General features: G+C 48.0%; 1 protein-coding gene across 6 annotated transcripts in view; it reads left to right on the forward strand.

Annotated features, from left to right (window-relative positions):
* Positions 1–6490, forward strand: part of TTC17 (tetratricopeptide repeat domain 17) — a 122093-nt gene extending 115603 nt beyond the window's left edge. For 3 of the 6 annotated variants that reach the window (XM_027580156.2, XM_027580161.2, XM_027580158.2), the window contains 3 exons: positions 1935–2054; positions 3573–3716; positions 5304–6490. In XM_027580156.2, the coding sequence (XP_027435957.1) occupies positions 1935–2054; positions 3573–3716; positions 5304–5435 (396 nt within the window). In that variant the 3' untranslated portion in view covers positions 5436–6490. The remainder of the gene's footprint in view (positions 1–1934; positions 2055–3572; positions 3717–5303) is intronic. The other 3 variants (XM_027580153.2, XM_027580155.2, XM_027580157.1) reach the window with 2 other exon arrangements.
* The last annotated feature ends 7069 nt before the right edge of the window (positions 6491–13559 follow it).

Below are 13559 nucleotides of genomic sequence, written 5' to 3' on the forward strand. Positions count from 1 at the left end.
ATTGTTGAAGCAAATTGTGTGTGTGCGTGTGAGAGAGAGAGAGAGATGGAACAGTGTTTAAAAAAGCAATGGAGGGGCACCTGGGTGGCTCAGATGGTTAAGCATCTGCCTTCAGCTCAGGTCATGATCCCAGGGTCCTGGGATCGAGCCCCACGTCAGGCTCCTGGCTCAGTGGGGAGCCTGCTTCTCCCTCTCCCTCTGCCTCTCCCCCTGCTCATGCTCGCTCTCTCTCTATGTGTGTGTGTGTGTGTGTGTGTGTGTGTGTGTGTGTGTGTGTCTCAAATGAATAAAAAGCTTTAAATAAAAAAAATTAAAAAGCAATGGAATAACAAACAGCATTTAGGATGGTGTGTGCCTCTGGAGAAAAGGCAAGAGGCTAGACACAGGTGGCTGGCTGCAGCTTCATTCTTCACTAGGGTGGCAGCTTCTGGGATATTCGTTACTTTATGTTTTGTAGCATAGGTGTATATTTTTATATAATCGTGTTATATGTATATATAATTATATAAACGTTCTTTTGTATGTGTGAAACATTGGCATTAAGGAAAGATAATTTGAGTTTTAAAAAAGAATCCTTTTGAGAAACCAGTCAAAAGGACCAAGTCACTAAGAAGGGGGAATAAGTCAGGCAGCCTCAGATTCCTTTGCAGCCACCAGGCAATGGAACAATGCCAACACATTATTCAAGGAAAGAAAGAATGAGCCAGCTGTCCTTCAGGTACGAAGGCTGCAGACAAAAAGTTTTGGACATGTCTGTTAGTTTGCTAGGGCTACCGTAACGATGCACCACAGACTGGGTACCTTAAACGGTAGAAGTTTGTTCTCTCACATTTCTGGAGGCCACAAGTCCGGGATCCAGGTGCTGACAGGGTGGGTTTCCTCTGAGACCTCCCTCCTTGGCTGCCGATGGCTAGCCTCTTGCTGCCTCTCCACAGGGTCATCCCTCTGCACACAGGACCCTGACGTATCTCTTCCTCTCCTGTAAATCCTTCATATAAATCCAGTCTTATTGGATTAAGCCCTCACACTGATGGCCTCGTTTTAATTTAATTACCTCCTTAAAGACCTTATCTCCAAATACAGTTACATTCTGAGGTATGAGAGGCTGAAATTTCAACATATGTGTCTTGGAGGAGCACGATTCAGCCCGTAACAATCTCCCAAGAATATTGTTCCCACCAACAGTATTGGACTGAACCTCAGCCAACCACGAGATGATTGGGGAAACCACACAAAAGTAATGTCATGATCAATGAATATATTTAACTGCAAAACCAATAGGAAAACAAATATGGGAAATAGGGTGATAGAACAGAATATAAATACTACATGCCCTGACAATGAAGAATAATAAAATTACCAAAAAAATTAGATTGGAAGAAAGAAAGAAGGTAGAAAATAGGGTAAGTTTTCTGATAGCTTCATCTGTAATGGCTGGGAGTTAGAGACTATATCAAAGGGGGCAAATGAAATAGGAAACTCCAAAATTAGACCTATATTAAGTGCTGAAATTTTGTATATGGTAAAGGTACACTGGGGGAAGAGAGATGAATTATTTGTTACATTTTATTGGGACAACTTAGTAACCATCTAAGTTGAAGCCATATCTTTTACACCAAGTTAAATTTCAAATGGGTCAAATATTTAAATGTGAAAAATGAAACTATAAAAGTTCTGGGGGGAAAGCGTGGTAAAATTTCTTGATAACCTTGAAGTAAGCAAGACCTTGTCAGCTACAACTGAAAATCCAGAAGCCATCTAAATTAATCAGCTGAACTGTGGACATCAAAACCTACATCACACAAAAAACCATAGGTCCAAAGACATCAGAAAACTGAGGGAATGTATCCGTAATTCATGTCACAGGCAAGGGACTAACCTCTCTAATATATATATTTAAGAGACTTAAGCTTCAATTGACCGTTCCTTTGTAGAACCAGACATCCTGGGTCCTTTCCAGCATGGCAGCCCTCTACTGGAGAGTGAAAGGCCAAGGAAAGAAGGCCATCGACTGCCTCCGCCAGGCCCTCCACTATGCTCCACACCAGATGAAGGTGAGTGGGACTCAGAGGTGCAAATTTCTGGCTCTTGGTCCTTTCCATTGTTGGTTATGAGGTTTCACCTAGGCTTCCTCATGCCCAGCCAGTAAGAAAGTGGCAAAATGCTAGCATAGACTGGAAGAAACTTCAGCCCCATTTATGCCTTCCCTGCCTCTGAAAATGGGAACAAGGGGGAAGGTCTTCAAGATTCCATCATTTAATGCCCCTTCCACCGTATGCAGAGCCACCCAACGTACAACAAATACACCGGCGTAGGCAGGCCGTCACCCCACAAGTCCTTCTGGGATTAGCTTACCCCCAGGGGCCTGGAGGCCTGTGACGCTTGTTTTATGTATACTGCTGACCTAAGCTTGTTTCCAGACACTGAAACCGATGCAGTTTCCATCTCTTCTTACATATTGGCCAGTTCCTCGTCTCTGACTTCACCTTTCCCACAAAAACAAAAAGCCCTGCTAACTCAGTGTCACATCAGTCTTTTCCAAAGATGCCAGTTATTGCTGTGATGACTGAGAACGTTCAGCTTTTTAACAGCGCAGTTGTATCCACACGTGCTGAGTTCTGTGTTCGCCTCCACATCTCAGACTTCCTGAAGACACGGCGCGTGTGTCCTTGGTTCGTAAGGGCAGCGTATGGAATGGTGTCCGGAGCTCTGCCTCTTGTGAGCTTTGTGACCTTAGGCAAGTTATATAATGACCTCATTCTACGAGTGTCCAGTAAGGACAAAGGGGGTTCCTTTTTCCCTAGGTCTTCTGTATTGCCTGTAGAACCCTGTACAGTGTGATACAGGTGGTACTTGCTTGGGTTGCTACTTGTTCAGCCCATCGTTCTGTGCTCTGTACTTCCAGCCATTGGATACTCTAGGTCAGGGGCCAGAAAACGTTTTCTGTAAAGGGCCACACAGTAAGAAATTTAGGCTGTGCGGGCCAGACAGCCTCTGTTGGAGCCACTCGGTTCTGCCGTGTGGGCCTGAAACAGCCACAGAAATACGTAAAGGAACAGGAATGGTTACATTCCAAAAAAAAAACCTTACAAATAGAGGCAGCAGGCTAGATCCGGCCAGCAGGCCAGAGTTTGCTGGCCCCTGCTTCAAGCAGATGATGCCGTGGACCTTGCAGAAGACACTTTGACTCTCCGACAGCAAGACTCCCAAGTGTGGTCTGTGGACAGGTGTCGGGCCACGAACTGTTTCGTACGAGTCTGCAGCGAGTCAGGAACCTGCCCCAGCAGTACACCAGCAACTTCACTAAGCAGATTGTTTACTCAGTTGACTCTTGTGCTTTGTGTTTTGAGGCCAGACTTTCCTAATGAAAAAAGTAATGCATTGGTTTATGTCCCCATGCAGCCTGCTCATCTGTCACAGACCAGTGGCAAACAGAAGACCAGCAGGTTCAGCTGTATTACTCAGTCACTTACCAGGAAGAACTTACTGCATTATTAAGGATTGGAGCCACCAGGAATGAAAACTCAGAAATCAGTATCCTTTCCTTCTCACCATTCTCCTTCCTTTCCCAGGACGTGCCCCTGATCAGCCTGGCTAACATCCTGCACAACGCCAAGCTCTGGAACGACGCCGTCATAGTGGCTACCATGGCCGTAGAGATCGCGCCACACTTTGCTGTGAACCACTTCACGCTGGGCAACGTCTACGTGGCGATGGTGAGGTCGCTGGGGTGGGCAGGGCATGCCAGCTCCGCCGCTGTCCCTCCCCGGCACACCTTTGCTTTCAAACTCGCTTGATGGTGTCCGTGTCCTCCAGCTCCCTGTGTGTTTTGTGGCTCCGATTGCTAGCTCCACCAGAGGTCTATTTCATGGCTAAGGAGTTTGTGAATTAAAAAAAAAAAAAAAAAGGGACAGGAAATTCATCTAAGTATTTGCAACTGTGTAGCTCCTCCTGGTGATTGTCACGCTAACAATAGAGTCAGATTTACCTACAATTTTCTGGAGACTTCACCTGTTCCAGAAAACCTTAGCTGGCTCTCTTGCTTTCAGGTGGGGCTAGGTACCTGTGTCACTGCATTCATGAGGCCCTGTACATGTCTCTCTTGCCATATTTTTGCCTTGTTTTATAATTTTTTAAGTATCTGTCTCTCCCCCTAGACAGTGCACTCCTTAGGGAAGAGATTCCTCTTCATCTTTCTCTTCCTAGCATGTCACAGCATCTGGCACATACTATGTGCTCATCACGTGTTTCATGAATGGTGGCATGCCACTAGTTTCACAGGATACCATTTCCAGAGAAAATGGCAAAGCCATCATCCAGAACCCTCATTCTGGTCAGAAACAAGGACGGAGTTCAGAACTTAAATCCCCAGGGGTCCCCTGGAAGTTGTCATAGCTGAATTTAACATGAGAATCATGCCATGCATTTTCATCTAAAGCTTGGTGTCCCACATGGGGCGATTCCCAAGGTCCTTTCAATAAAGGTTAATAGAATGAGCAGCTTGAAGCTGTAAGTTTTATGTGTCATCCTTGACTTGAAAGGCAGCGAGTATAATTTGGCCAGGTAGGTATTGCTGAATGTGCAGATTTCCTTCTCTGCTTCTTAAAATCGAAGCATCTGTTTTTGTCCCCAGTGAATGTGAAATTTGCTACTATGAATGAGGAATTCTGCCTCTCATTTGCCTAGAAGAAGTCATTTAACCATTTGGTTTGGACTCTTCTTTGAGACTATTGGTCTAAGTAAAAGATTAATACCTTCAATATGACAACAGTCATTTCCAGACGATGTTCATGTCTTTAAATGCTACAGAGACCAAAAAACTGTTTCAAAATTTACAGCACTTAACAGATACTTAACTTCCATCTTTCTAGCTATAGTAGAAAATTCAGGCAGATGCCTAAGGAGCATTTGCCAGGCCCAGTTCTAGAGGTTTCTGTGAGGATTAAATGGAGGGTTTTCATAAAGCACCCGGCACAGTGTCTGGCACACGGCCGGTACTCAGCAGTGTTGGTCCTCACTGTTACCTCCAGGATTACTCCCACTGTTGGGTCAGACCTTTCTAAAGTCCATCTCCCCTTCCCCTCTGGCTCTTGGGCTCTGCCTTCCTTTTCTTTGTGATATTGTACCTTGGGGGTGGTGGTCCCTTCCAGACCTCAGAGTTTTCCTCAGAGATGTGGGTCCCTTGAGAAAACACGGCAGGATTGCTCCTAGCACAGAGGTGCTTCTCGAGGAAGAAGAAGTCACAGTACATACTTAGCCAGGTGGTGGTATCCCTCTCACATCTGTCCCTTTGCCCCTCACAGGAGGAGTTTGAGAAGGCCCTGGTGTGGTATGAGTCGACGCTGAAGCTGCAGCCTGAGTTCGTTCCGGCCAAGAACCGAATCCAGACCATCCAGTGTCACTTAATGCTAAAGAAGGGACGGCGCTCTCCTTAGTGCACCCTCCTCTCTCTCTCTCTCTCTCTCTCTCTTTCTCTCTCATTTCTTGCTCTTCTCATGCTCTTAAAAAAAAGCATAAGAAAAGAAACCAATCATTGTCAGTATCTACTTTTAATGATGTGTGTGAAAATAACTGAGTAAGACTTACAGCAGGACTTTTACGTATGTGGGAATCAGTTTGTCTTTGTTTTTAAGTCCCCCCTTCGCCCAGCCAACCTCAGAAACACAAATGTCTCAAAAGGAAAATGCAGCGGAAAGATACCGTGTAAATACTGAGCCAAGACGTTTCTGGAGCTGTTCTCTGTCTCCAAAACCTCGATGCCTTTAGGGCTTTTCTCAGTGGTCCAGCCGTCCTCCGCCTCCTCCTTGTTGGCGGAGGATGAAACCGCGTCGCACATTCTCCGCTTCCTGTCGCAGCCTCTGTTGTCAGTGGAAACGCAGAAGCCCATCTGGTGCCAGTGAGGAGCAACGTCGTGCGCTCTCGCCGTTAGATCCATATGCCGTCCCCCGTCGCGTCCGGTCCATGCTGCTATGTCACAAACCCTCGGAGGTAGTTTGCAGGGGAGCAAGGGGAAATGAGTTTTAAAAACAAAATATTTACAACCACAAAAACTCTTAGGATCACCTGACCTTTGTAATGTTATTTATGTTGGGGAGGGAGGGGGGCGCCGAGAAGGGGAAAGCAGCAGTGTACAACCTCTATATCATTTGTACTTTAATTACAAATCACAAGGAAACCAATAAGTTGAAATCCTATATAACAGGTTTATATATATAGAATATATATATTTGAAGCCCTCTACAGACTGAGTCTATGTTTTACTAATTCTTTGTTCATTGTGTTACCCATCTTGGAATAAGGTGTGAGTGTCAGCTCCCTCTCTCTGAGGCCTTCAAACGTAGCTCCTCGGGAGAGAGCGATGCGCCAAGGTTGAGTGTTTCCATGCAATGCTTTCACCTCTGGTCCCAGGAGAATCAGAAACTCCAGACATTTTGGAATCTTCAAGGGCACATACTGAGAACAAAAATAAAAGTTGTTTATGAGCAAAATAGGTCTGGAGTGTGTTTTTTCTTTAAAACCAGGCTAACGTGGACAGTTCAGAAGCCAGCGATAACTCTGGATCTGATCCTCTCAAGTCCTGGGTCATCTTCATCTTCCTTTCTTTCCACAATGGCAAGGTGAGGGGAGAAACAATCCATCACTAGACTTTATGGTTGATGAACTTATTAGCATGATACGTTTGACTGGGAAAGATGCACCATCAGCAAGTGTTGAGAGTTGGGTATATAATTGACCTTCCCGGAAAGGAAGAATCATCTAAGTCACAAAGTCACATCCCCTCAGGTAAGCGCTGATCCTGAGGTTCATCTAGGTAAGCTTCATGGAGAGCCTTGGTGAGAATCCTGCAGGGACGGGCACACACCACACAGCCAGCAAATGTTAGCTCTTGTTAGCAGAGGTCTTCAATCCTGCCACCACATCTTCCCAATTCTAGAAATAAATTACTTTTTCCTTCATGTTAAGAGTTTTGTTCCATTTCTGGACCGATTCAAAAGTTTGACTGCTTCCAACAGTGATTCCTAACCTGGAATGTAAGGAGCTTGCCCCGTGAGAGCATTTAATAGAAATGCCACCTGAAGAAACTTTTTATCTGTTTTTCACTTTGGTGGATTTCTTTCATTCTGTCTTCCAATCCACTGCGTCTTCAGCTGTGCCTAGTCTACTGCTTATCCATTGAGATTTTTGTTGCAGTAGTGATATTTTTCATTCGTAGGATTTCTGTGTGGTTCCTGTTCATCATATCTGCCTGCTCATGTTTCATGATCTCTCCTTGTTTTGTGGATGCTAGTCTTTCTTTTAAAAACCCGAACATTTTCAGCATTCTTACTTTTCAAATCTATTATTTCTTGTTCATCAGGAATGAGTTCTACTTGTTGGGCATGTGGACTGTTGACCCCACGATGCTAGAATTCCCTGGTTCTCAGTCTTTAGATCTCTGCTTTTCTCCGTATTCTCTCACATCCTTAGTGATCTCATCTGGTTATGTGGTTTCTGATCCTATCTCCATGCTTGTGACCTCCAAATTCATACCTCGCATAGATAGCCTCTTTTAGCCCCAGATTCATTATCTGTCTACCCCATATCTTCACATGGTCCAAAACTGAATTCCTTATCCTTCCCAAAGATTCTTGTCTAACTTTGGTCTTCCCATCTTCAGTTCCCTGCTTCCAGTTAATTGGGTCAAAAAATCCTAGAGTGATCCTAACTCCTGTTAAAACATAAGTCAGATTGTGTCATTTCTCTGCTTAAAACCAGTGAGTTGCAATGCCATAAAGCCTTACCAAAAAAGCCAATCTGGCTCACCTCTCTGGCTTCATCTGTTATTTTCCCTCTTATTCCTCTTCAGCCACACTGGCCTCCTGACTATGTTTTGAAACTTCCAGCATGCTCCTGCCTCAGGGCATCTGCATTTGCTCTTCCCTCAGACACCCACTTGATTCACCTCACCACCTGTGGGCCTTCCCTGATCATGGTATTTTAAATTACGCCATCTGCCTCCACTATGTCCTAATCCCCTTTCCTGCTTTACTTCTCTCCATAACTTGAATCATTGAGTCTACTATGCATATTTGTCTATCACTCCCAACCTAAAAGTAAGCTCTAACTGCAAAGTTTTTGTTTGTTTTTTTTAATTTAAAATTCAAGTGAGTTAACATACAGTGTAGTAAGTTTTTAACTGTTTTATACCCTGATGTATCTCTAACCCCTGCCACACAAAAGGTATCCAAGGAAAACTGTTGTTAATTAATGAGTGGTGATGGACTTCCTCATATATTTTATATTTTTTCTCTTTAGCAGAAGTTAACATCTGAGGTAATCCCGCAAGCACTTGGGGTTGAGGACACCTCCCTCTAAAGGAAGTTTTTGAGATGGTCTCCACTGGGATCTCTACAAAGTCAAACACATTTTCACGTAGGTTTCTGCGGGTTTTCCACCCTGTATGGAGAAGGAATTCGGGCCCCACCTCCCCACAGGTAGGAGGCTGAGAGTTCTAATATTTTACCTAGTGGACAGAGTCTCATCCCTATCTCCTGTCCTTACACAGCCCAGTTGCAAATCTCAGTTGTCCCGGAGTCCTAATTCCTGGCCCTATGTGGAGCCTAGGACCACAGTTCCTCAGCCTATAGAGATTTTTTGAGGCCTTGTGGGTTGTTGCAGTGTTGCTGGCATCTGGTGATTTATCTTTCTTGACTTTGCATTAGCTCAGTATTTACTATACATGGCCATAGCGTGTGACGAAGTTGAGGGTAGGGGATTCCAGTGTATGTGCTCCATGTGCTTTCATGACTGGAAGTTTGGAGAGACCAATTCTATACCACATATGACCTTTCCCCCAAGAAATCTGGAACCTCCCCCTGGGGAACATGAGCCCTTGTGTGAGAAACATTGCTACTGATAAACATGAATTACATTCTTCATAAGGGCTCAAATGGAAAAAAAGACATTCAGACCCACTGGCTTCAGAGCACACTCCCATTTTGTCTCGAGTTTACTTCCTCCAGAGTTGGGCCATGCCCTTCATCCCCAAAATCTCTGCAGGGGCCCTATTACAGAAAGCCCAGCTATTCTGAAAATGTCCAGCTCCTTTGGGGAGGTACCTCTTATTTGGAAACAAGCCCAGACCCCTTTTGAAAGTAAGGCCCAGTCAGACAGACCCTTACCACAGGTTGCCTTCATAAAAATGGCAGATGAGATCCTGGGGCTTCTCCACTAAGGCATCTCCCAAGAGTTTTGAGAATGTGTCCGGAGTTGTTCTCAGCGGCCATTCTCTCTATAGTCAGGTGTCTCTGAGTAAAGCTAGTGAGGACCAGGGGCCCCAGGGATGAAGGACCAGGCCAACTTCTGCCCTTACTCTCCAAATCCTGCAGGTGGCAGCTGGACACCAGGCTGAGTCACTGAGGACCAAACTTGGTAACTAAGGGGTTAGACCACATGGCATTCCGGGTGCAGAGATGTTCACAATCCAGGGAGCTCCCCGCCGCTGGCTACAGAGGATGAAGAGGCGGAAGGGACATGAAGGGAGTTCATAGACCTGCCCCTGGCTGGTATGGTAGCCTCTAACCAATCTGCCTACTGACATTTCCATTTATGCATTCAAATGGAATGCAATTACAGATTCAATTCCTTGTGTTAGGGAATGTCATCAAAACGAGGTGACCACCGATTGACCCATGAACTGGATCGGGGCACTCAGGCTCCTCACCTCCTTCCCTGTTCTTGGAACATCGGTTCTGCTTGCCTTGCCTACTTCCAGAGGCTCTCCTGGGACCAGGGAGCCAGCCCAGAATATTCTTCCTGGGGCAATGACAGAAGCCCTAGAGAACAAGCCCAATCACACGAGCGCTTTTAAATACCTGCTTGTGTCGCCTGTGCTAATAGCATTGTCCTGAGACAGGAATTACAACTTGCATTCAGTGAGGGAGTGCTGCCAAGTCCCATGGCAATGGGCACGGACACAGAGAGGAATGAGGACCCAAAACCATTAAGGTCATTGACCACAGCCGCCTTCCAAGTTTTGCCTTCCCCAGCCCCTTGTCTGATCTCTTCTGTGACACTTCGATCACATTCTCCCTTCTGTGTATTTATACTTATCTCCTCTACTAGACTTCAAGCTTCTTAGGAGATTTTACTTGCCATAGCACTTTGAACAGGGTCAATGGTAGGTGCTCAGTAATATTTATTGCATGATGAGTAAATTTCTTTTACGAGCAGTGCCGGTCCTTCCAGATATCTACACATGGGAAAATGTACTGAAATCTCTAGTAAAGGGCCTTTGTATCCCTGGATGTTGGGTATTAGCACACGTGACACAAGCAGGGTCTCTCTCCTTCATCCACTGAGAGCTCCTGTCGTATTCACCGAGGCTCCAGAGTGGACATCGAGAAATCTCTTGAATGCTGTATGAATGATGGCACACTCTTGGCCACCACAACTCTTTCATTCTCTGACTGCCTCTACACATTCCTTGACCCTTTATCTCACCTTCTGGGTCTTGCTAGTTTATCTGTTATGCTTACAATTCATCATTACCGAGTCACATCAGTGAGTTCTTACTGATCTAGCAGACCCTTTAAAGTAGTCAACACAAAAGACTATACACCTTTATATACTCTTTGCCCACTCGGACGGAGTTCTAAAGTAAGTTTCAGGAACTCCTGCGGCAATGCTGTCATGTTCACTTGAATGCTCTTGAGGGTGACAAATCTTTGCCTTGTTAAGGTGGATGGCATTTTTGGAAATGGCTGACAGTCATTTGGATCCAAAGCTGGTGACTAAGGTGGGTGATGAAGCTGGGTCATTCTGGGGACAAAAGCCAGATGTGGTCAGGGAGAAATGAGCCTGACATCCCTCCGTGGTTGGAAAGCTACCCCTGAGGACAGCCGGAAGGAACCCCAGACGGAAGCAGACAGTATCATTTGAGTACATCTACCTCCTACCAGGGTGACCATTTTGAAGGGGCCCGTACAGCATCAGATGAGAAAGTTCTGGTCTCATCTACTTTCACTGTGGTTCTGGTTCTTCTAAATCCTTTGAGAAGCTGGGGAAAGCTCTGGACCGTCTCTAGGAAAATGCTCCTGAGCCCGTGTTTTGCATATAATTTGAGGGGTTCACAACCCCCCCCCCCCGAGGCTGCTCCACGTGTCCCAGGTGATTTCTGTCTGGAATGAACACACTAACTAGGGTGAGGGCACCAGAAAGCCACAAGTGCCCTTTTCTGAAGTTTCTTCATTTCTGCCCACACACCCCACAACGAGCCCAGCCCAGGACTTTGACATAAGAGACTCCCCAGAATTAGTATGGGAACTCTTGTCCGATCTCTGATCTGAGACCGCCTTTGTGGGCGAGATCCCCGCACCCAGCTTGTCCGCTCAGCAGCCTCCCCGCCCTCACCCCACCCATCAGGGTCTGAGTGTGGTGAGCCCTCTCAGAAGGGCTGCGTCTCAGTCTCCACAAAGTTCTCGCTTGGGAAGAGGCAAGGAAGAGCCTTGTGGTCCAGTTCGACTCGGGGAGCCAGGCCAGGTATGATCTTGACTTTGGGTACACCAGAGCCTGGCCAGACCAGCTCCGGAGTCCTTTGTGGCCCTCCCTTCAGGCACCTGTCTGAGCCACAGCAGAGGGCACAGGGATGGCAAACCCCTGCCATGAGGCCTCGTGGCCACAAGAGGGACCCATTTGTTCTGCAAGGACAAGGCATCTGGCTGGCATCGTGACTCCCGCCTTCACCCCCCAACACCCACGCAGGCTCCCGGGTCTTGTGGGGTGCTGACTGCAGAGGGGGACAGCACCTGGCGGTGCAGGACCAAGCCCCCGCTCTGGGTCCTCTTGTTCAGGTGGCCACGCACTGAGGCGGGCTCCCCCTCAGCCACCGGCTTCTCTTCAGGCAAGCACAATGGGCCTTAGGCCCAGGGCACACCCAGGGCCCGGCATGTCCACCTCCCGCACCTCGGAGTGCTCAGGCATTTGATAAGGTGTGTTTCATCTCCCCTTAACGTTTTCTTTATGGCAAAAGCAACCCACGTCCAAAGGGGAAAAGGAGAAAATTCAGGAAGGCAAGGGACACCTGTTACTGGCCATTCTCAAAGACAACTCTGGTCACTGCAACAGGGTTATGTCCTGCCCAGGACGCTCACAGACTGTGCTCCTCGGGAGGCTAATAGGAGCAGGGGAGCCTTTCAGGGAGAATGTGTGTGTGTTGATGGGGGATCTCCATAGCCTGGGGAGAGCTGAGGCGATCCCTCCAGGGATCCAGGTGCCTGCTTGCGGGAGAGACATGTGGCCGAGGGAGGGAAGGGAAGCTAACCCACCATGGGCCACTCTGCGCCCTCCCTGTGCGTCACAGGGGCCGTCCCCTGCATTCAATACCAACATGCCAGGGCTGGTGTCCTTCCTGCTTTACAGCTGGGGAAACCTAGCCGCAGACAAAACCATCTCCCCAGGGTCATGCCGATGGATGGCGAGTGATGGAGCGGAGCTGAAGCCAGGACCATCTTGCTCCAGATGCTATCACCTTTGCAAAACCCTGGGACCCCTCAGGGCAAGGGTCTGCCATCAGGCTCGAGAACGTGGCCCTACTCCTCCCACCTCACCTGTACCCACAGCTTGCTCCCACACCCCAGAGTTTGCAGGACAGCCCCAAGGTTGGGGGGAATCCCTTGCACAGCTGGCCCTGGGCCCTGAAAGCAGCCCCCAGGAGGCCCGCGAGGAGGAGGAGTGGGCCTCAGAGCCGAGTCCCCATCGGATGCTGCAGGCAAGCGTCCCCCACCCACTCAGCAGAGCCCCACTCTGGGAGCTGGAGACCGGCTCTCACCCAGTCTCCCTCAGAGGCCCTGGAGAACGGTCCACAGAGACTCTGATCATTTTCTCTGGAAAGGAGGCCCCTGCCCCTTCCTTGGGGGACAGGCGGCTCTGAGAACAGGCACTCCCCTCCTCTGTTCCCAACCTCCCTCTCTTAGGACACCTCTTCCCAGACTCAGCTTTGAGCCCCAGGGAGAGGCCTCCCCTGGTTGCCAGGGCAACGGCTCCATTGTTCCCCACCGCAGGAGTTTCGCAGCCAGGCCCCCTCAGTTTCTGGACCCCACTCTCCCGACCATTCTTGAGCCTGTAGAGCCCGCAGGGCCCCATTCTACTCCTCAGGGCCTCTTTGTCGTCAGGATGCAGAGGAGGGGGGAGACAGGCGGACTGGTCACCATGCCAACATCGCATTGCCCACATCCCTGGAGGGAGGGGAGGGGCTGGGGCTGGGGCTGTAGGACATGCAGCAATCAAGGGAGCAGTTCATCTATCTCTTGGGTCACCTGCCCAAGGGCCCCTGCTGCTGGCTCAGGGTCCACTTCGGGGGAGGATTTCGCTAGCTCTCTGCTTTGTCACCCAGTTTGTGCCATTTTTGCTTGGTTAAGCAAAGCTTGAGGCTTAGGCTTTCTCATACCCATCCTGAATTTTCAAGCAGCAGGTAGACTCTGGCTATGGGAGAGGAGTCAGGCTGTGCCCGGCCACCTAGCCTGAGTGGGGCGATAACCCCTCATTCATTCATTCATTCATTCATTCACCCATTGTGTCTC

This window comes from Zalophus californianus, chromosome 11 (assembly GCF_009762305.2).
Source record: "Zalophus californianus isolate mZalCal1 chromosome 11, mZalCal1.pri.v2, whole genome shotgun sequence".
Lineage (NCBI taxonomy): Eukaryota > Metazoa > Chordata > Mammalia > Carnivora > Otariidae > Zalophus > Zalophus californianus.